The sequence below is a fragment of the Pseudorca crassidens genome, chromosome 16 (genome assembly GCF_039906515.1).
Source record: "Pseudorca crassidens isolate mPseCra1 chromosome 16, mPseCra1.hap1, whole genome shotgun sequence".
Lineage (NCBI taxonomy): Eukaryota > Metazoa > Chordata > Mammalia > Artiodactyla > Delphinidae > Pseudorca > Pseudorca crassidens.
In genome coordinates, this window is record NC_090311.1 from 47,084,166 (window position 1) to 47,105,577 (window position 21,412).

The 21,412-nt window shown below is 45.9% G+C and overlaps 2 protein-coding genes and 1 long non-coding RNA gene across 10 annotated transcripts in view; 1 reads left to right on the forward strand and 2 right to left on the reverse strand.

Moving 5' to 3' along the window:
* Positions 1–8,425, forward strand: part of ARHGAP22 (Rho GTPase activating protein 22) — a 207,443-nt gene extending 199,018 nt beyond the window's left edge. For all 5 annotated transcript variants that reach the window (XM_067710250.1, XM_067710252.1, XM_067710253.1 and 2 more), the window contains 2 exons: positions 1,155–2,055; positions 7,914–8,425. In XM_067710250.1, coding sequence (XP_067566351.1) covers positions 1,155–2,055; positions 7,914–8,142 — 1,130 coding nt within the window. In that variant the 3' untranslated portion in view covers positions 8,143–8,425. The remainder of the gene's footprint in view (positions 1–1,154; positions 2,056–7,913) is intronic.
* Positions 4,612–13,285, reverse strand: LOC137209087 (uncharacterized). The gene is made up of 5 exons (XR_010935889.1): positions 12,894–13,285; positions 11,315–11,408; positions 8,481–9,128; positions 7,813–7,935; positions 4,612–7,263 (listed from the first exon to the last, which is right to left on the reverse strand). It is a non-coding gene; the product is annotated as an uncharacterized lncRNA (long non-coding RNA).
* A 3,052-nt stretch (positions 13,286–16,337) lies between these two features.
* MAPK8 (mitogen-activated protein kinase 8) overlaps positions 16,338–21,412 on the reverse strand; it is a 107,306-nt gene continuing 102,231 nt past the window's right edge. For 3 of the 4 annotated variants that reach the window (XM_067710259.1, XM_067710260.1, XM_067710263.1), the window contains one exon: positions 16,338–20,853. In XM_067710259.1, coding sequence (XP_067566360.1) covers positions 20,708–20,853 — 146 coding nt within the window. In that variant the 3' untranslated portion in view covers positions 16,338–20,707. Of the gene's footprint in view, positions 20,859–21,412 lie in introns of all 4 variants that reach the window. The other variant, XM_067710262.1, reaches the window with a different exon arrangement.

Consider the following 21,412-nt stretch of genomic DNA (forward strand, 5'->3'; position numbering starts at 1 on the left):
GACGCCAGCTGGAGCCCGCTGCCCCCGGCGCCAGGCAGGCTGAGGGCAGAGGGGCCATTCCTGTCGAGCGTGACCTAGGGGAGGGGCAGGGTGGGCTGTGGAGCTGTCCCTCGCCGCCCCCAGCCGAGGGTGTGACCATTGGGGTTGATGCTCTCGCTTGGCACACCCTTGGCCTGACGGGCAGGTCTCCCCAGAGCTCCCGCCTGCCAGGCTGTGCAAGCGTCTGAGGGCAGATGCTCACCCCACTGACTTGCTGAGCTTCTGCCTCACCTACTTTTCTGGACTAAAGATTGTTTACTTAGTTTTCCCCACGATTCTCAGTTACTTCTAGTGGGAGGGTCCACCCAAGTACTTCACCCTCCTCATCACGCAGAAGCCTCCCCAGTCTCTGGTATTTGGTTGAGGACAAGAGGAGGGAACGAGGCAGCAGGATCGATACCATGGTCCCGCTGCACCGCCTCCCTTTGTCACTGACCCCTCCCCCCACCCCACAGCCTCAGGAACAGAGTCCCCACAGATGCCACAGGCTGCATCTCAGGGGCTGTGGCCTGGAGAAGAGGGATTGTGTGCATGTGTGGGGGGCTGTTCACGTTGGGGGGCAGCCGTGTACATCTGTCTGTGTGCACGGGCTTGTGTATGTGTGCCTACACGCACCTGGTAAGACATCTCTACTCTGTGTCCCAGAGCCCTGTGCCTCCCAGAGTATGGACGGTCAGGCACGGCCACTGTGGGCAGCATATGGGGCAGCCGAGAGGGCCCTGCCATCCAGGTCCTGGCTTCCAGTCCCAGCCTGCCCTTGGCTCAGCCCGCAGCCTGAACAGGCATTGTGCCTGCTCGTCCCCCCCGCCAGCCGGGTGGAGTGGGTGCGAAGGGACAGTGCTGCTCTGTGCTCCAGGGCCCACATTGGAGGAGGGGGGTTCTTGGGTATGGTCCTTATGTCCCTGCCTGGATTTGGAGGGGGTGGTGGCCGTCCTTTCCTTTGGGGCGGCACGTGGCAAGCTCTCGTTGAGTCCTCACTTGAGGAGTAGCCTGGTTTGGGGCTACTATCAGGGCTGGGCACCCTGGGTTCGAGCTGCAGCTTCCCCGGACTGGTCTGGAGAGCCTGAACTGGAGGTATTCACAGCCAGGCTCTTCTTGTTCCTTCTTCCTGGCAGGCACTTCTCTGGTCCAGCACCTGATGACCGTCCTGATCCGCAGACACAGCCAGCTCTTCACTTCGAGGACCACGGAAGCGCCAGCCTCCCCACGTGGGAGCCCACCATGCACCGTGGGATGGGGCTCCGAGGAGGTCACCAGGGACAGCCAGGCAGAGCCCGGCAGCCCCAGTGCCCCTGGCCTGCCCTCGCACAGGGCCTCTTCTCTGGATGGGGCTGCCGTGGCGGCATTCTCTAGAACCTCTCCCACAGGCCTGGGTAGCCAAAGCAGCCCTGCTGCCACCCCTGGGAAGAAGGTGCAGACTCTGCCCAACTGGAGGTCTTCCTTCCGGCAGTCAGGGTCCCGGTCGGGGAGCCCGAAGGTGGGCACCTCATCCCTGGAGGTGCCCATCATCTCCTCCGGAGGGAACTGGCTCATGAATGGGCTGTCCTCCCTGCGAGGCCACCGCCGGGCCTCATCGGGAGACCGGTTCAAGGACTCAGGCTCCGAGCAGAGACTCTCCACCTATGACAACGTGCCCCTGCCCAGCCCCTTTCCCAGCACGCCCAGCGTGGCCAGCATGCCATGGTCTGGGGCCTCCTCCTGCGAGGCCTCAGCCAGGGGCTCGGTCAGCAGCTGCACAGCGTGCAGGGCCAGTGACTCTTCTGCCTGCAGCTCCCTCCACACTGAGGGGGCCCTCGAGCCCTCCCCTGTCCCCAGCAGCAGCGAGGAGTGCAGATCCCCAGACCTGGACCACGGCCTGGACAGGGTGGGCGCCTGCATCAGCAGCAGTGAGCCCAGTGACCCAGGCAGCCCCACCCAGGACCTCGCCCACCGTACTGAGGCTCTCCAGGGCCTGGTCACGGAGCTCCGGGCAGAGCTGTGCCGGCAGAGGACTGAGTATGAGACAAGTGTGAAAAGGTAAAGGGCTGCAGCTGCTGGGTGAGTGTGAGGTGGGCGCTCCCTGGGCCGGGCAGGGCCCTTGCAGCCAGCCAGCTCACTGGGCACCGGTCCGGGCAGTCAGCCTCTGGCTCTGAAAGAAAGTCTCCTGGAGGCACGGCTCAGAGCAGCCAGCGCCCAGGAGCCACCTTTCTGGGACAATGCCCACAGGACAGGGCTGGGAGTGGAGAGGTGGGGATCCTATGTCTGGGAAAGCTCAGGAGCTGAGGGGCTGGCATGCTGTCAGAGGCCTTTGATGGAGAGGCTCAGAGTGGTGGTCCCTCTGGGGCCCTCAGTCAGGGAGGAGGCAGGCCCCCAAGGTATGTCCTGTAGCCCAGGAACTGGGACTGGGGCAGGGCACACGTGCACTGCAGGCCCCAGGCCAGCCTGGTTGACTGCCCATGGTTGGACCTGATGTAGAGTGAGGACTTCTTCTGGATCGAAATCCGATTTTCTCTGAGGAGGGAGCTGGCCTTGCCGAGCCAAGCCCTCCCTTCCGCTGGGTCACAGAGGACACCTCGTGCCACCTTTTTTTTTAATATATACATTTATTTATTTATTTTTGTCTGTGTTGGGTCTTCGATGCTGCCCACGGGCTTTCTCTAGTTGCCGCGAGCAGGAGCTACTCTTCGTTGCGGTGCACGGGCTTCTCATTGTGGTGGCTTCTTTTGTTGCGGAGCACGGGCTCTAGGTGCACAGGCTTCAGTAGTTGTGGCTTCGCCGGCTCTAGAGTGCAGGCCCAGTAGTTGTGGCACATGGGATTAGTTGCTCCGCGGCATGTGGGATCTTCCCCAACCAGGGCTCGAACCCGTGTCCCCTCCATCAGCAGGCGGATTCTTAATCACTGTGCCACCAGGGAAGTCCTTCGTGCCACCCTTTAAGGCTTGCAGGCTTGTTCACTGATGGGCCCTGGTTCCAGCCTCCCTGTGCAGAGGGCATTTTCCAGCTCTGAGGCCGAGTTCCCCAATTAAAATCACCAGCAAAGCCTACACTGGACAGTGAGCGGTGCTTCCATCAGCATCTCAGACCCCTCAGCTCCTTTTGCCCAAGGCCTTGCATCAGCCTACGCATCAGACCTATGAACCCATGTCCCACCCACTAGCAGGGGGCTTCATTGGGTTCTGAGTGCTTCCTCTTTCCATCAGACAGTGGAAGTGGAAGGGATTCATGCTTCTATTTCTGAGCCTGGGATTCCCACAGGGAGCTGGAATGGTAGCATTTGACCCTCTTGTTCTGCTGGCAGCTGTCTCCTGGGCACCTGGGGAGTGTCAGGTGTGTGCAGTCTCTGTGTTCACGGCAGGAAGATGGCAGGAAAGGCGCCGTGAGGGCAGCAGCCCCTCCATGGGGGAAGTCACAGCAGGCAATGTCAGAGCCAGGACTTGAAGGACTGATAGGACTGAGCTGAGCAAGGAGGAGAAAGGACACAGTGTGAGTAAAACTCGAGTTTGAAATTGTGGAGAAAACCCACAATGTAAGCACTGGGTTGGAATTTACCAGGCAGAGGTAATAGCAGGAGCTCCCTGCAGATTCACCGGAAGGTGATTACTGCTGAAGATGAGCTCAGAGTGTACAGGAAGTGTTACTCGGCAGACACTGTCTGAGGGCAGCCTCAGAGGGGGGTCAGAATCAACATCTCACTTTCTCGGCTGTTTGTGGAGCTGACTTGAGCTTCTAGATCTTTCACCTTGGAGGCTGGGGTTCTCAGGGGAAATGCAGCCTGGCAGGCTATGGGTTCGAGTCCCTGCCGCACTGTGTACTGGCAGAGTGTCTGGGCAAGCTCTGAAAGCGTGGCGGAGTCGGGGTGGGGCAGGCGGCAAGTTGTTTTGGCAGGAGTGATGCTTTGACTTTATTGCCAGTGAGATGTGAAGCTGCTGGAAGACCTGGAGGACTTTGGTCACTTTGATGAGGTGCACTGACTGCTGTGCTCAGGAGCGCTCGACGAGGCAGACAAAGACCAGTCAGGAGGCCATGGCCATCCAGGTCAGACCTGTGGCTGGCACGGACCTACGGGGCAGCAGACAACGTGGGAGAAGCAGCCAGATTCTGAATATGTTTGGGTTTTTCCAGTTGATCAGGTGTGGTGGTGAGAAAAAGAACTGACTTGAGACACACCATTTTTGTTTTGGCCGAGTATCTGGAAGAAGGTGGTCACTGAGCCGGGGAGACTGGGGCTATAGGAGCGTGACTTGGGGAAGGAGGGCAGGAGCTCAGCTGTGGGTCTGTTAGGCTGGAGATACTTACTAAGTTTCTGAGTGGACTTGAGGGAGATAAAGATTGAGGGTTGTCAGCACACTGAGTGCTTTAAGTGCTTCAAGTCTGAGGCTGGACAAGGTCCCTCAAGGAGTGGCGTGGAGGCTGTGCTCAGGAGCACCAAGGGGCAGGGAGGACCTGGCAAAGGAGGGCCCTGGACGGGAGGAGAAGCAGTGAAGCGGGCTCATGGGGGGCCTGCTGCCCCTGCCTTGGGGAGGGTCTTCTGACATTATGCCCTGTGCTCCCCAGATGGGAGGCTGGAGTGAAGGAAGGCTTTCTCCCTTCTCCATGCTTTTTTTTTTTAATTGAAGTATAGTTAGTTTACAATATTGTGCTAATCTCTTCTGTACAGCAAAGTGATTCAGTTATACATATATTCTTTTTCATATTATTTTCCATTATGGTTTATCCCAGGATATTGAATATAGTTCCCTGTGCTATACAATAGAACCTCGTTGTCTACCCATCCTATATATATAATAGTTTGCATCTGCTAATCCTGAACTCTGAATCCACCCCTCCCCCTTGGCAACCACAAGTCCATTCTCTATGTCTATGAGTCTGTTTCATAGATAAGTTCATTTGTGTCATATTTTAGATTCCACATATAAGTGATATCATATGATATTTTTCTTTCTCTGATTTGCTTCACTTAGTATGATAATCTCTAGGTCCATCCATATTGCTGCAAATAGCATGATTTCATTCTTTTTTATGGCTGAGTAATATTCCATTGTATATATGTACCACATCTTCTTTATTCATTCATCCGTCGATGGACATTTAGGTTGTTTCCATGTCTTAGCTATTGTAAATAGTGCTGCTATGAACATAGGAATGCATGTATATTTTTGAATTAGAGTTTTGTCTGGGTATATGCCCAGGAGTGGGATTGCTGGATCATATGACAACTCTATTTTTAGTTTTTTGAGGAACCTCCATACTGTTCTCCATAGTGGCTGCACCAACTTAACATTCCCACCAACAGTGTTAGAGGGTTCCCTTTTCTCCACACCCTCTTCAACATGTTATTTTTAGACTTTTTAGTGATGGCCATTCTGACCAGTGTGAGGTGCTACCTCATTGTAGTTTTGATTTGCATTTCTAAGAATTAGTGATGATGAGTATCTTTTCATGTGCCTATTGGCCATCTGTATGTCGTCTTTGGAGAAATGTCTATTTAGGTCTTCTGCCCATTTTTCAACTGGGTTGTTTGCTTTTTTGTTACTGAATTGTATGAGCTGTTTTGGAAATTAAGCCCTTGTCGGTCACATCATTTGCAAGTATTTTCTCCCATTCCATAGGTTGTCTTTCTGTTTTGTTTGTGGTTCCCTTTGCTGTGCAAAAGCTTATAAGTTTGATTACGTTGCATTTGTTTATTTTTGCTTTTATTTCTGTTGCCTGGGAGACTGACCTAAGAAAACATTGTCATGACTTAGAGAACGTTTTGCCTTTGTTCTTTTCTAGGAGTTTTATTTATGGTGTCACGTCTTAGGTCTTTAATCCATTTTGAGTTTATTTTTGTGTATAGTGTGAGAGTGTGTTCTAACTTCACTGATTTGCATGAGGCTGTCCAACTTTCCCAACACCACTTGCTAAAGAAACTGTCTTTTCCCCATCGTATATTCTTGCCTCCTCTGTCGAGGGTTATTTGACCATAGGTGTGTGGGTTTACTTCCGGGCTCTTTATTCTGTTCCATTGATTCATATGTCTGTTTTTGTGCCAATACCATGCTATTTTGATTACTCTAGCTTTGTAATATTGCCTTAAGTCTGGGAGTGCTATGCCTTCTGCTTTATTTTTTTTCCTCAGGATTGCTTTGGCAATTCTGGGCCTTTCACAGTTCCATATAAATTTTAGGATTATTTGTTCTAGTTCTGTGAAAAATGTCATGGGTAGTTTGACAGGGATTGCACTGAATCTGTAGATTGCTTTGGGTAGTGTGGCCATTTTAACAATATTCTTCCAATCCAAGAGCAGGGGATATCCTTCCATTTCTTTGAATCACCTTCAATTTCCTTTATTATTAATGTTTTGTAGTTCTCAGCATATAAGTCTTTCACCGCCTTGGTGAGATTTATTCGTAAGGTTGTTTGTTTTGTTTTTTTGGATGCAATTTTAAAGGGGATTGTTTGTTTCATTGTTAGTATAAAGAAATGCAACCAATTTCTATATGTTAATCTTGTATCCTGCTACCTTGCTGAATTCGTTTATCAGTTCTAGTAGTTTTTGCGTGGAGTCTTTAGGGTTTTCTTTTTTTTTTTTTTTTCTTTTTGCGGTACGTGGGCCTCTCACTGTTGTGGCCTCTCCCGTTGCGGAGCACAGGCTCTGGACGCGCAGGCTCAGCGGCCATGGCTCACGGGCCCAGCGGCTCTGCGGCATGTGGGATTTTCCCGGACTGGGGCACGAACCCGTGTCCCCTGCATCGGCAGGCGGACTCTCAACCACTGCGCCACCAGGGAAGCCCTAGGGTTTTCTATATATAGTATCATGTCATCTGCAAATAATAACTTTACCTCCTCTCTACCAATGTGAATACCTTTTATTTCTTTTCCTTGTCTGACTGCTGTGTCTAGGACTTGCAGTACTATATCGAAGTAGTGAAAGTGGGCATCCTTCTCTTCTCCCAGACTTCAGCCCTTCTCCATGCTCTGTGTTCAGTGGTTGAGGGTGAAGGCCCAGGCCTCATCCTGGATGGGGCAGGGAATGGATATTTGCTTCAGGTACACCATGTGCCAGGTGGTATGCTGTGCACACGTGGTCTCCTTGGTCCATCGTAGCTACAGTGCATAGGTGGAAGGCCGTCCCCTGCATTTTCAGGGTGAGACACCAGGGCTCGGTGAAGTTTGAGTCCTGCCCACAGTCATGTGTCTTGTAGTCAGGTCAGTTCCTAGGAGCCAGGCGCAGCAAGTCCCTCATGTCTCACGGGAGTGGGTCGTCTGGTTGAAAAGACAGATGTGTTAACCTCTACAGAGGCCTGAGGTGTAGCTCTGTGGTAGCAAAAAGGAGCAGTAATGTGGGTTATATGCTGGGGAGGATCAAGAGAAGCTTCCCAGAGGCTGAGACTTTTGGGCTTGGGTGTGAAGGCCGAGAGGGAACAGAAGATGAAGTGACAACCTGAATGGGGTTTCCTGTGAGTTGCTGTCTCTGCCTGAAGCTCAAGGGGTCTCGTAGAAGAGCAAACGTGAGGACAGTTTCCTGCTTCCCTCTGGGTGCAGGGCTCAGTCCCGTTCTCTGCCAGATGGCAGTCCATCCCTCAGCAGGACAGCTGGCTGGGAGGGGAGGCTAAGTGGTCTTCGTATTTGAGTGAGGACTCAGGGAGGCCCCTGGCCTCTAGTGCCAAAGGCTGAGGCGGGAGGGTCTCGGGGATGAAGCCCAACTGGCTTGGGGAAAAGCCCCAGGGTCTGGTGAGGAGATGCAGTCCGTGTGGCCTCACCCAGCACCGGGTCTGAGCCCGCACACATCCTTCCCCTGGTCCCAGGCCTTACCAGCTCCTTCGCCCCATCAAGTGTCTGCTGACAATGGAGTTTTCTTTGGCAAACCCAGCAGGCCCAAGTCTAAAATGATGTCTTTCTTCTTGAATTTTAAGACTCGAAGAAGGTAGTGCCGACCTGAGGAAACGAATGTTACAGCTAGAAGAACAACTAGACCAGGAAAAGAAAAAGTACACAATGCTGGAAATAAAGCTGAGGAACTCAGAGCGGGCACGGGAGGACGCAGAGAAGAGGAACCAGCTGCTGCAGAAGGAAATGGAGGAGTTTTTTTCAACCCTGGGAAGCCTGACTGCTGGGGCAAAAGGTGCCAGAGCACCAAAGTAAAGGAGTGGGGAGAATTCTGTGCTGCTGCTCAGCTTGCCTCGGGAGGAACCAGAGCCTCTGCAGCTTGGCCCTGGGCTCAGTGGTGCCAGCTGGAGAGAGCAGTCCTGACACGCCCTGTCGGGAGCCCGAGCCCTGCTCTGGAGCTGGATGCTGCTCTGACTGAGTAGGGTATGGCAGGCGTCAGGGGGGACAGTCCCGTGGCTGCCAAAACAGGTGGCACCTGGGATCTGAGTAGCTCACCACGACCTTTTTGCATTCTTTATTAAATCTGCCCTGAAAGCATGATGCCTGGATGCCTGACTCCTTCATGGGCATGCAAAGTGAGGGTACCAACTGACCTCTCCTGTTTCTCGCAGGGTTGGGAGTCCTCAAGGTGTCCCATGGGTGGAATGGCGTGGGGCCTTCAGAAGTGGGGTGCAAAGGTCCCAGAGGAGCTGTTGCCATGGTCATTGAAGCTGGACTTAGCCACATGTCTGTGCTCTCAGCTCCATCTTCTGTGCTCTGGGCAGGATGGCTTACCTCACTGCTTGCTCCCTCTCTGGGCCACCTGGGCCTCTGCAGCTTGTGTCTGTCCTGGAATTCCTCTCAGGCCTTCCCCTGTAACCTGCTTTCCTTCCCTTGACTCTAGCTCTGCTCCAAAGCCAGAGCCTGTGAGTCAGAGCTCAGCAAGGGTGCTGCACTCCCTGCTTCTGCACCCCGGGAGTGTGCAGGGTGACAAGGTGTGCCTCTAAAGGAAAGGTGAGCCAAGGTGATAGGTAGTGCCTGTTCTCTGTCCTCCAGGTACAGACGCCTCAGACTGTGCCCATCTCCCTTGCAAATTCCCCTCGAGCTGGTGCTAACCCCTCTCCCTTCCCTGCCTGCTTACCTTCGTCCTCCAGTTCATCCTCAGACTTCAAGGCTCCACGGGGGTAAATCCTTCAAGAAAACCTTTCCGTGGCTGCCGCCACACACAGCCCAGGCCTGGGCCAGAGCTCCACAGGATGGGCCTTCAGGGGCACCAAAGAAGCCACCTCTAAGCAGAGAGGACTGGCCTCTGGGGCACAGGCAGTGCTAGCACCAGCATCACTTGCTCCTGCTCATGGTGTCCTTACCTATCACCCCTCACTACCCCCAGCCGTAAACTGCAGTGGTTTTGAGCGGAGTGGGGTCAACAGAGTGCCCCAATTTCCGACTATCGTCTCTGGAGAAGTCATTCAGGCCCAACCACCCATCTACCTCGAGTCAGGTATAAACTATCATGTGATAGCAATCCTCTAAATGCCAGGGTCTCAGTGCTCCCAGAAGTGCTGGCTCTGCACTCTAAGGTGCAAGCCTACAGGCCCAGCCAACTAGTAACTCTAACAGTGGTGAGGCAGGCCAATGACTGGTCTGCTGCTGGGTCACTTTTGGCCTCACCAGCCAAGAGGACAAGTGGCTGCCGAGGGCCTTCAGCAGCATCAGCAGCCCGAGTTCTCTTGCGGAGCTCTGAGGGGTGGGACGAGTGGAGAGCACTACCTGCATCTGCTCCCAGGACCAGTGCCATCACAGCACTGGATGCTGGGTGACTAGCTTTCCCAGAAGGTGAAATATTGCCTTCCTCTGTTCAAGGAGAAAGAAAATAGTACGAAGTGACCGATTCCTCACAACAACTCAGTAACAAAGGAATTAGCTGCATGCTCCCCATTCAGAGGAGAAACTGAGACTAGGAGGAGATTGGTGGGAACACCAGTGTATTTTATCGTCCTGAGTTCCCTCACCACAGCCCTGAAATTCTGCCGACTTTGACCTAGAGAGAAAATGCTGCCAGGCTATCAAAAGAGCAGAAAAGACCAAAGGGGTTTCACATGATGAAAGGGAGGCTGTCTTCTCTTAGCCATTAATAGTGGCAAAGCTCAGCTTCTGGCCAAGTCCTTGCCCCAAACCAGCTCATGAGCCGCATCTGCCACCTGCTGGCAAAACTAAGACCTGCAAATGTGATTTTTCTCTGAAAATTAGTTGGCAATGAATGTCTGCTGACGTTCTGCCCTCCAATTTCCATTTAACAGCACCCTCCCTTCTATCTGTAAAACGTACTGACTTCTGCCTGTAAAGCACGCTGAGCACTGAGACTGGGGGGCTCTGGCCCAGTACCCTGTACTCATCTGCTTCATTCTCCCCAGTTGAGTTGCATTTACAGAACCTGTCCCCAAACCTGTGGATTCAAGTTGTACCTATTGTAATGACATCATTTAATATTTAGTAAGCCGATGCAACTAGAGATTATCATACTAAGTGAAGTAAGTCAGAAAGAGAAAGACAAATGTATGATATCACATATGGAATCTAAAATATGACACAAATGAACCTGTCTATGAAACAGAAACAGAATCACAGACATAGAGAACAGAGTGGTGGTTGCTAAGGGGGAGGGGGTTGGGGGAGGGATGGAGTGGGAGTTTGGGATTAGCAGATGCAAACTATTACATACAGAATGGATAAACAACAAGGTCCTACTGTCTAGCACAGGGAACTATATTCAATATCCTATGATAAACCATAATGGGAAAGAATATAAAAAAAGAATGTGTATGTGTGTGTGTGTGTGTGTATATATATATATATACACAACTGACTTTGCTGTACAGCAGTAATTAAAATAACATTGTATTTCAATTAAAAAAATACATTTGAGAATCTGATGAAGCCTATGGACCCTCTGAAGAAAAATAACCACATATACTAAAAATTCAGCTTTCAGAGACCTCTTGAAGCCTGTCACTAAATTCTGTAATCAGTTTAGAAATTAAGGGGTTAATAACAATAAATCCTTAAATTTTAAAATAATAAGTAAACCAATGAATTATAAATGTGAAAAGACAAGGAATCAATTTTTTGAAAACCTACATGAATGCTCTCAGTAAAGGCAACTTACTAAAAATTGTCAAATTATGGATGAATCAACCATGCAATAGTGGAAAATTGAAAATCTAGGATTCTGCTCCCAAATTACTTCAAAAGTGTTTTAAAATTTGTGTTTGACTCTAAAGAAAAACTGGAAATTTTAAGTCTCATACTGTAAAAAAGGGAGTTGGCTTATTTTAAAAGACTGGCAAATGTCCCTTTTTTAAGAAGTTAGAATACAGTTTTAGGGATGTGTGTGTATGAAAGAGAGGCAGAGACAGAAAAACAGAGGGAGAGATATTCTTTGTTTTACCTGGCTGGTGGAATAACAGACCAGGCATGAACCGTGTTCACTCCACACAGTAAACGGGCTTCAGAATGGAGTCCACATAACCAGGCTCCGTCATCTGGGGGCAATAAATGGAGTCAGTAACAATATCCCCCTCCTTTTGATGCAGGGCCCCAGCCCCCTGGAGAGTTCTCCCAGTATCCTACATAGTTCCATCACAAAGGGACAGCAAGACGTGGCAGCAGCAGTGGTGGAGTAACTGTCGTATCTACTTAGCTGGGAGCTGTCTCACATGAGACACTGTCCCTTTGTGACAGAACTGAGACTGAAGGACAGGAAGGGGCAGTCATGCAACCAGACAGCCGCAGACAGAAGGAGAAGAGCTATAAAAGTTACATGAGTGCCAGCATCCTTGCTGGCATGGTGGGAGATGGACAGGGCTAGAATCAGGCAGGGGCCAGACCGTGTAGGGCCCTGTCTCCCATGGTAGAGTTATTTTTATTTGAAGGGATATAGGAAGGCATTCAAGTGCTTTAAATAAACAGACATGAATTGGCTTGCATTCAACAAGACTCCTTTGGCCCCTGGTGGACAGTGGATGAATTTGGGGGCAGGAGGGAGTAGCAGCAGGGCATTTAGTCAGGGAACTACTGGTGTGGTCCAGGCCAAGTGTAGTAGTGTTGACAGGCCAGAAGCTAGACAGTAATGGACTGAAGACTGAATGAGAGGTGAAGGGAAGACACTGTGCCCAGACCAGTCTTTCCAGAAGTGCCGATGTGAATGGGAGCAGAGAAATAGGGTGGTAAAGTGGAGGGGGCAAGGGAGAGCTTTTAAAGAAGGGGATTACTAGAGCATGCTTGTATGCTGCCAAGAATGATCCAGCAGAGAGGGAGAGACTGGTGAGGAAGAAAAGGCAATAATGAGGAGAGGCAAGTCTGAAAAAAGATAAGGAAAGTGGAGGGGTTGGCTTCGGAGAGAGGAGATAGGAAGATGGAGGACGGGGACACAGTTGAGGTAGGTTTATGGAAATGCATACCGAACTCTTTGAGAAGTCCTGAAAAATGATGAACATGCTTACGTTTAGTTAGCAGCCCCAAATTTATTTGAACACAAAACGCTTTATTCACATATGATTTCTCAGGCAGTAGAGCACAGTGGTTAGAGTGAAAACGGAGGCAGACTACCCAGATTCAAATCCTAGCCCCACTGCATTGTTGGCTGTGTAGCCCTGAGCAAGTTACTCAGCATCTCTGTGCCTCAGTTTGCTCATATAATAGGAGGGGAGAGTAACAGTTCTTACCTCATAAAGTTGTTGTAAAAACTGTGAGCTCATACAGTCAAAGCACTTAAGTGCCTGGCATAGAGTAAGCTCTCCAAGAATATTGCTACTAATTCAATACAGAACTAGTGTTCAGTGCAACAAACTTGGGGCATCACTGCTAGGTATTGAGTCCTTGAAGGGTTTTAGGGAGGGTGGGGGCATGATAGCCACTTTGGCAGCATGGTCTGTCCCTCCTCCACTTCCTCCTCCCTTTCTGGGCTCCATCAGCAGTCTCCTGGTACCTTCCCAGTTCCCTTCTTAACACCCTGGAGCATGACCTACCTCATTCTTTGCTGCACGCTGTCTCCCATTTGTTGCTGCTCCCGGTGGAGGATTTGGTATTTAGTTCTCCAAGGCAGCTGGTAACAAATGGACGGGCCATATCAGAATCATCTTGGGAAGCTTGTAGAAAAACCATCCCCCTCATAGTTCTATTTCTATATCAGAATCACCTTCTCCCTCTAAACCCTTCTGAGAAAACAGAGCCATAAAGAGTTTAGGCAACTTGCTGTAGGTGAGGCAACTAGTGTGAAGCCAGGATTCTACTTTAGGTATCTGGTGTCAGAGCACATGCTCACATTACTACACTAATTTCATAGTGCTGTATGCAGTTTCCTTATGCCAGATTTTGAAGGCAGTGAATACTGGATTTCAGAGGATAGAAACGGTATAGAAGATAGTCCTAGTCATTAGCTTACCCAGACCAATATTGATTGAATGCCTACTTCCCAGTCATCGTGATCTAGGAGTAAGACAGGCTTTTCCATCCAAGGGATTCCAAGGCGAAGCATCAGTAGATTAGCACACAGGATGCCCTCACAGAACAAAAGGAAAAGACATACAGCACGTTGTTGTCTTGTATTCTCTGTGGAACAAAATGGGGAGTGCATGAACGAATAAATTAAAGGAAACATGCAATGGGGACATGAAATAAAAAGTCCTTGCAGAGAAAGTTTATCAGAGGAGAAATTATCAAACGTGGGCCTTCAGCAATGAGGATTTCAAATGGCAAATGGCGGGAGTAATGTGCACAAAGATGTAAAGTATATGCCATGGAGGAGGTTCAGCTGGAATGAGCTGAATGGCAGGAATGATATATGAAATAGAATCAAAACAATGTTTAATTCTACTTCTCAGAAAAAACAACAGCAACAACCCTCAATACTGATTTTGAGGCATGTCTCTCAAGTGAGAATTATTCTTACCAACCACATGAAAATTGGGACTACTAGGGATGACGAGGATGACTTGGGGGTCAGCATGTATATAAGTTCTCAGATGGGGGACCACACAAAATTCCTCCCTTTCTCTGCAACATTTCTCCATTATCTTAAACCATTTCTATTCCTTTCCAAGGCTAAAGTCAACAATTATATTTGCTTTACACTAATTATTTTGATAAAAGTACACGAAGTAAATCATTTCAGCAGCCCTGTGACAGACTATCTCCCATCCTGTGACAGATGCAGCAGCACCAGGCTCAGCAAAGCTGAAACTTGTCCAAGATCACCCACTCTCTCCATCTGGAGCTCAGGCTAGTCTGGATCCACAGGATTCAGTAGATCCCACCCTCTCCAGGACCTTGTCTCATCGAGGCACATGTGCTTTTAAATTCTCCCTTTTAACGTGTTCTGACCCCTCAGTCTACCCCTCAAGACATTGTCATGATTCTTTATATTTCCTGCCAACTTTTGGAAAGTACTGTTTTTACTACTGCTTCACTACTCACTCAATCCTCAGCAATCACAACTATGCCCCCACCTGTCCGGGTAACTCTAACAGTCTTACTTATGTTACATCCAACAGGAATCCCCTATCTTTTCCCTCTGTCCACAAAAGGACACTAGTGAAAATGGTGCACAGACCACACAAGGGGATGACGCAGACCTCACGAGGAAAGGGACTACAAGACTGGAGAGGTCTACAGGCAGTTAGGGAGCAATCTTTCCTTTCCTTCCACTCCTGAAATACTAAGTGGCAAGCGGATGCCATACCTGAAGTGTGTTCTGTCATGAACCGTGATGTACAAACTGTAAAATACACTGAATATATTTTCCCTGCACAATCTCTTGTGTGCTGACCAACTGGCCCCAAATGCTAATCTCGGCAACTTCACTTATGTTATGGCAATCTGAGTCCCCAATTTTCCATTCTCAATATGAACAAAGTATCTGGCTTCCCAGTCACCAATCTCCATGCCTCGTCTAACCAGACCTGATCCCACTGTCAGTGACCCTCATAAAACAAAGGTGTGATCATATTAACTCCTCTTTCTCACAAACCAGTAGTTCCTACTGCCTTTAAAATGATGACAATTTCTTCAAAACGTTTCAATTCTGATCTTCAACTTTTCAGTCTTATCTCCCATCACATTCTCTCTTTACATTCACACCCCGCCAGACCATTCCTCACTCCTTGCCTTTCTCTTTACCTGGGAATACCCTTCCTCTCCAAAAATGCCTTAAAAAATATGCCTCCTCTGCGAAACCCTCATTTCCTCTAATCAGTCCTTCCCTGTGTCCCTTCAGCATGGTCTTTGTTCCTCACACAACACTTACTTCAATCAGACTGCCTAGACTCTGAGTGTCATCCATTTTTAGATCACTCCTCACTTCCAGCTTCTAACATAGGGTCTTAGACATATATGCACACATTAATTGATGGAATTAAATGAAATACATTACTAACTACCAAAGCAGGAAAAGAGACAACAGGATGTTGTAAATGAAATATGTTAGAAGTCTAACTTTACAGAGCATATTTGAAGTATCTTTTAGTTTCAAATGAAGTCCAAAGACATATTGGTGTATTAGCTATAAAAGCTAAATAAAAAAATTTCAAACCACAAAACCAGTACAAATCAATTTTCATTCACATAAAGTCAATGGACCTTTTGAGGAGCAACAGTAAAATAAATGTAGTACCTCAATTAACAAGAATGCATTACTTACTCCATTTTATTTGGTGTCACTAGGGTATTATGGCTGGGTGGAAATTAAATTAACTCAACACTCCACACAGATGTCTGCTCTTGCCACCCAGTCTATCACTGGAGGCCTCTTCCTTGACTGTGATGAGGCAGAGAGCACCAGGCTGGCAATCACATCAGCTGATGGAGCAGCAGTGGTCAGGCAGAAGCTTGGCCCAGGCTATCCTTTCCTCAGAGCAGGGAAGCATGAATGCAGGCGAGGGGGGTGGGACCCTCATGGATATGAGCGTTATCTGGAGCAAGAGTGGAGCAAGATGGAGGAGTGTCACCACATGGAGACTGGGCACATGCAGCGACAGACCCTGACACCCACATAGCAGCCTGCCCAGTGTAGGCAAAGAGAACACCTGCATGGCAAAGCTGGAAATGCGCTCAGAGCTGAAATCCCTGGTTTGTTTTACAACAGATCCTTTTAAAATACTTATTCTTGTCAAGTGGCCATGGTGGCTGCTCTCTCACATGGTTACAAAGAACTATAGGTTAAGGGCATTGAAGCAAATTCCCTTTTTAAAATAATGTTTCTCTAGCAAGTTCAAACACCAGAAAAGCAAGAGTAGGTAAACGAGAAAACCAGGGTGATAGTTTAGCCTCTTCACAGTTTGTATAAAATCCAAATCTAAGAGACCTGCCCTAGCACCCCTTTGATCTCAATCCATAGGAAATCTTAAAATTGCCCAGAAAAACTTTTTATCAAAAATTTATATTTTGTTTTCAATGAAAAACTCTTAATTTCATAATTTTCATATCACTTTTTTCTTTTTTATTTAAAATATTATAACCAATTAACATACTAGATAACATTGTTTACATTCCAGTGGTGCATGTTTAATGACTAGGGCATGAATGATTAAAAACCACAATAATTATCTCAGCATTCCCTACAAAGTGCCCCATTTGTTTTGTCTAGAGGAGGGGAGAGGAGAGGGAATGGAACACAGGGAAGAGAGAGGAAATGAAGAAGGAATGGCATCATATAGGGAGAAAAGCAAATGTCAATTATGATACTTGGGTTTCAGGTTTCAAAACCTGTTGAACAGGATAAACTATAGTGAGAAAATAGATGTCACAGTCCAGGTAGACAGCTAGTTCAGTTTAACTTCATCATTCAGCTAAAAGATTAAGAGCTTCTCAAAAATATACCAAATATCGGGCCTACAAAAGTAATTTATTTCTTCGTAAAATTTACTAAGATTTATTCCTTTTGTAAAATGTAAAGAATGGACTGATATCACGAGCAGGTTTCTACTTACAAAAACAGACAGTAATTACGTCCAACGAGCACATCTAACACCATACTCCAAGATACACAGTGAAAGATTTTACAGGTGAGTCTCTCTTACCGATGCAAGGTATATATTTTACATACTTACTGGTGTTGTGTCGACACTGGCTATGACGTATTTAACACACATTTATAATTCACTCAGCGAAGATCTAACAGTAAGGGCAACCGCTTACTTGGGAAAGCATAGAAAATTAGTGTGAGGTAGTTCAATAAAAACCTAGTTTAATTTGTAAGTTATTGTGAGAAAAAAACATTGTGCAAAACTAATCCACAGGTAGTATTTCTCAGAAGTTTCAGTAACAAAGAGAATCTAAATTAGAAATGGCCAGAATGTGTGACTCTTACTAGACTCTCCTTAAGAGCACTTAACTAAGAGCAGTTAGTTTGAAATTAATTAGGGCTTTTGTTTTCCTTACCAGCGTTCTAATCGCACCCCAAACTACACATTTCTGCTTCAATGCCCTTATACGTCTTCATCTTGCTTGCTATTAAGGAAAAATTAGTTTCCTCTGATTCGGGAAAAACCTAAGAGAGATCAGTAGAAACACAATGTACACTAAAATGTAAAGGATCCGGAGGCAACATTTAAGAGGTCTGCTAATGACAGAACAGTAGTGTTTGGTTTTTCTACTGGTAAGAGTTTACTGGGGTCATGGGGCATCATGCATTCACTCTACAGCTAATGTGCAACTAATGAACAACACTCACAAACAAACTACAACAGTATTTTTGAAAATAGACTATGTTTTTACCTCAAAATGTTGTACAGGCTTGTGCCTAGGCAACAATGAGTAGTTACATCTTCATAGTGTAGCACATACTGGCCGATACTGTATACCAAGTCTTATCTGTAACCCCAAACGGCTTCACTTGCCTGCTGCTGATTTCACTATCAGATCATCCATGTCCTCTTCACCTTTACCTTTTTAGACAACACAGCAGGATTAGCATGGAACAAAATAATGAAAGGGCTTATGAGAAAGTCTGCTGCTTCACATATAATCAAGCTTCTTGATATCGTTAAGGGGTTTGTATGGTAGCCTTTTCACTTAAGAGGCTGGCATTTCTCTTAGGAAGTCTGGTGTGAATGCACTGTACCTTTACCAACTTGGAAGAGTGCATACCAGGAACAATCAGCAGCCGAGGGTGTGTAACAAAATGAGAACTGTTCAGCAAACAGTATGAAGAGTTGAGATGCTTTGTCTATGTCTATTATAATTAAGCAATCCCAACAACACAATCATTTAACAAATAGTTTATATTAGAGGGTAACAGAACAGTAACCAGGAAGAAATATGTAGAAAGAATTATTGTCTCTTTCCTAACTTATGAAGTTAAACAATATATCTTGGTCAAAGTAATTTTCTGACAGTAAGACCATGGGTATATTAAGTATATAAAGTTGAAAAAACAAAGTTATAAGATAAGCAAAGTGGCTTTACGTAAGTACTGCTTGACAGAAAACTTATTTGTAATTTCTTTAAAAAAATGTTTAAGATGTTTTTAAAGGTTCAAAAGTAAAATACAAAGAACTAGCACATTTTTAATTTAATACAGTTAAGAGAAGAGGGAAGGTTGTATTTAGCTATTGCATTTTTAAAAACCCAGGACAAGCAACACTTAGACTTTGTTTTCAGGATATAACAAGTATTTTAGTCTACATGACTAATAAGAGTTGATTTTCTCTGATCAACTGAAACATGCTGGTTGGCAAGTGGGAGCTGGCATTTACAACAAACAATACTGTAACAACACTTGGTTTTCCTTGCTTAACCAAAATCTGTATCAAGAGATGGCTTATCAGCGAGGAAACAGAAAATAAGGGAATCTTCTGAGAGCATGTCAGTTGTTAAAGTGCAATAGTGAAATAATCTATCCTATAGAAATAAAGCTAGTTAACTGTCGGACTAATAAAAACTAGGAACACACTCATGCTCAAATTTCTTCTGAAATTGTAAATCCAATCCTGTTTCTACAATTCAAAAGGTGTTATAGTCTTAAAACTTTAATTTGCCTAATTAATGCACCCTGTCATATCAGTAGAAAAGGGATTAATAAAAAGGCTGCCAACTTCAAAAGAGGCTAGAAATCATCACTTTAAACCATCAAAGACAAACTTACTATTTCAAAGCATATAAAATGGCTATTAATGTATTTTAATCCTAAATATTGCACATTAACAATGACCTAAAATACCTTACTCAAAACGAATTTTGCACTGAATATATGAATAACATGCCAAGTGGACTTTCAGACGCTGCACGTTGAGCCGCACCAGTTCTTGCTCCTGCTGGTCATTAATTCCATTGGGCTTTCTGCCTAGAACCTTTAGCTTACTTAAGTATGCATTTCCCAGTTCATTACATGAAATGCCTCTTGTTCCAAAAATAACAAAAAGTGCCTGGGGCATTACAGACAACGTATTTCAGATATAATGAGACTTCAATGACATTTTACTTAAGAAAAATTCAGTTATAGAGAAATAATTCTGCAGATATAAAATGTAAACAGTTAACATACAACTGTCAGGAGCAGCACCATTCTTACACTGTTCAACATCCACATTGTGTGTTTTATTGAAAATCAGGTATAAAAAAATTAAAGACTCAGACTAAATAACCACCAATTATGCCTGCTCTACTCAATGTGAAGAAACAGTCCTTAGAAAATGATATCCTATATATGGCTGTGTGCTACTATTTTCAGATGAACGGTATATTGCTCATTTTATACATCACCTACAGAAATCTAAGTAGGCTTTGGAACCTCCCAACAGCTAGTATAAATATGATTATGCCACAGGTAGAATCAAATGGCCAGAAACACCCTGAGAACTGGTGCTCAACTGACTGACACTCTAGAAACCAAATAGGTCCAAGGGCCCGAGGCTGCAGGAAAGAGAAAGACCAGACTCTAAATCACTGCTGGGACCTACAGCCTGAGTAGATTAACTCAGTGTATATAAAAACAGGCTCACAGCTAGTAAAGGTGAACCATCTGTTTATTTCCATTGAAATGTATTATTCATGAAGCATCCTCTTGACTTTACGTGATTATAAGCTTTGAGCATGCCACAAATTTGCAGAAAACACCATATTCTCTTACTTTTGGTGGGTAGGATGGGGGATAGGAGGGTGGTGGTAGATGCCCAACATCTTCAAAGACATGCTCTGAGTTATTCTACCATTTAGATGATGGGGCTTTTGCCAAAATTCATGTAGGATTACCTACCAATTGTTGTAACTAAATTAGAATTGGCAAGTAGCAAATATTGGAGGTTTTTTTTTAACACGTTCATCATTTACAGTAGTTATTCCTGAATATAACTGGCTACAGGTTATTTTCCCTCACTCCTCTGGGGTTATTTCATTGATAAGCACATAACCCTAAAGGATAGCATCATGAACAAAACATCTGAATAAATTCTAATTAAAAAAACTATAAAAATCTTAAATAATTCATGATATAGGCAAGTCACCACATAATAGTTGCTTTGATAAACAAAATCTTACAAATTCAGTAAAAAAAAAATCAGCAGCATAAGATAAAGCAAATATGCAAAAATTTTAAACCATGATAAAATAATTAGGTTTACATTATACAGTTAATTACAGCAAAAATACAGTTTTGTTGCTGTTTTAAAACACAACTTAAGTTTTAAATTACATCACTTGAAATTAAGAAAAAAACTACTTTACTACAAAATGAATTCTATGTTTTTGAAAAATCACTCAAAAATAAGACCACTGAATTGTTTTCAAAGTAGTTCTATCAATGACTAAACAACTCCCCATCCCTCCCACCCCCACAAGGCCCAAGTAGTCATCTACAGCAGCCCAGAGGTCCAGCTGATGCTTCTAGACTGCTGTCTGTATCCGAGGCCAAAGTCGGATCTGTTGACATTGAAGACACATCATTGACAGACGATGATGACGATGGATGCTGAGAGCCATTGATCACTGCTGCACCTGTGCTATGAGAAACAAAACAGCAAATCAGTTGCAGACAGAGTTGCAGACCGAGCTACTTGTACTGTACTGACCACCTCTAGTGGTCAATAATTTTTCTTTTGGTTTTAAAAGGCTCACTAAAAATAATCACAAGTGATATTCAACACAACACTAACAAACACTTTTCACTGCTAGCTACGAGGTAAGAATTCTGAAAACGTCTGGTAACCTGTCCTTTCTACTAATTTGTTTTTCATTTTCAGTTCAGGACAAGAATTATTAAGTCCAAGCTATAGTTAGAAATGGTCCTACGGCAAGACTCATGAATTGGCTTCAGACTGTGTGTGAATAACACTTAATAATACATGCAAAACTGTCTGCATTGCATTTTGTTGGAGAGAGGATCTCAAAGGAATGTATGACTCAAAGAGTTAAAAACTACTGCCCTAATAAATGTAAATTGGTGCAGCCACTGTGGAAAACAGTATGGAGGTTCCTCAAAAGACTAAAAAGAGAATTGCCATATGATCCAGCAATCCCACTCCTGGGCATATATCCAGACAAAAACTATACTTTG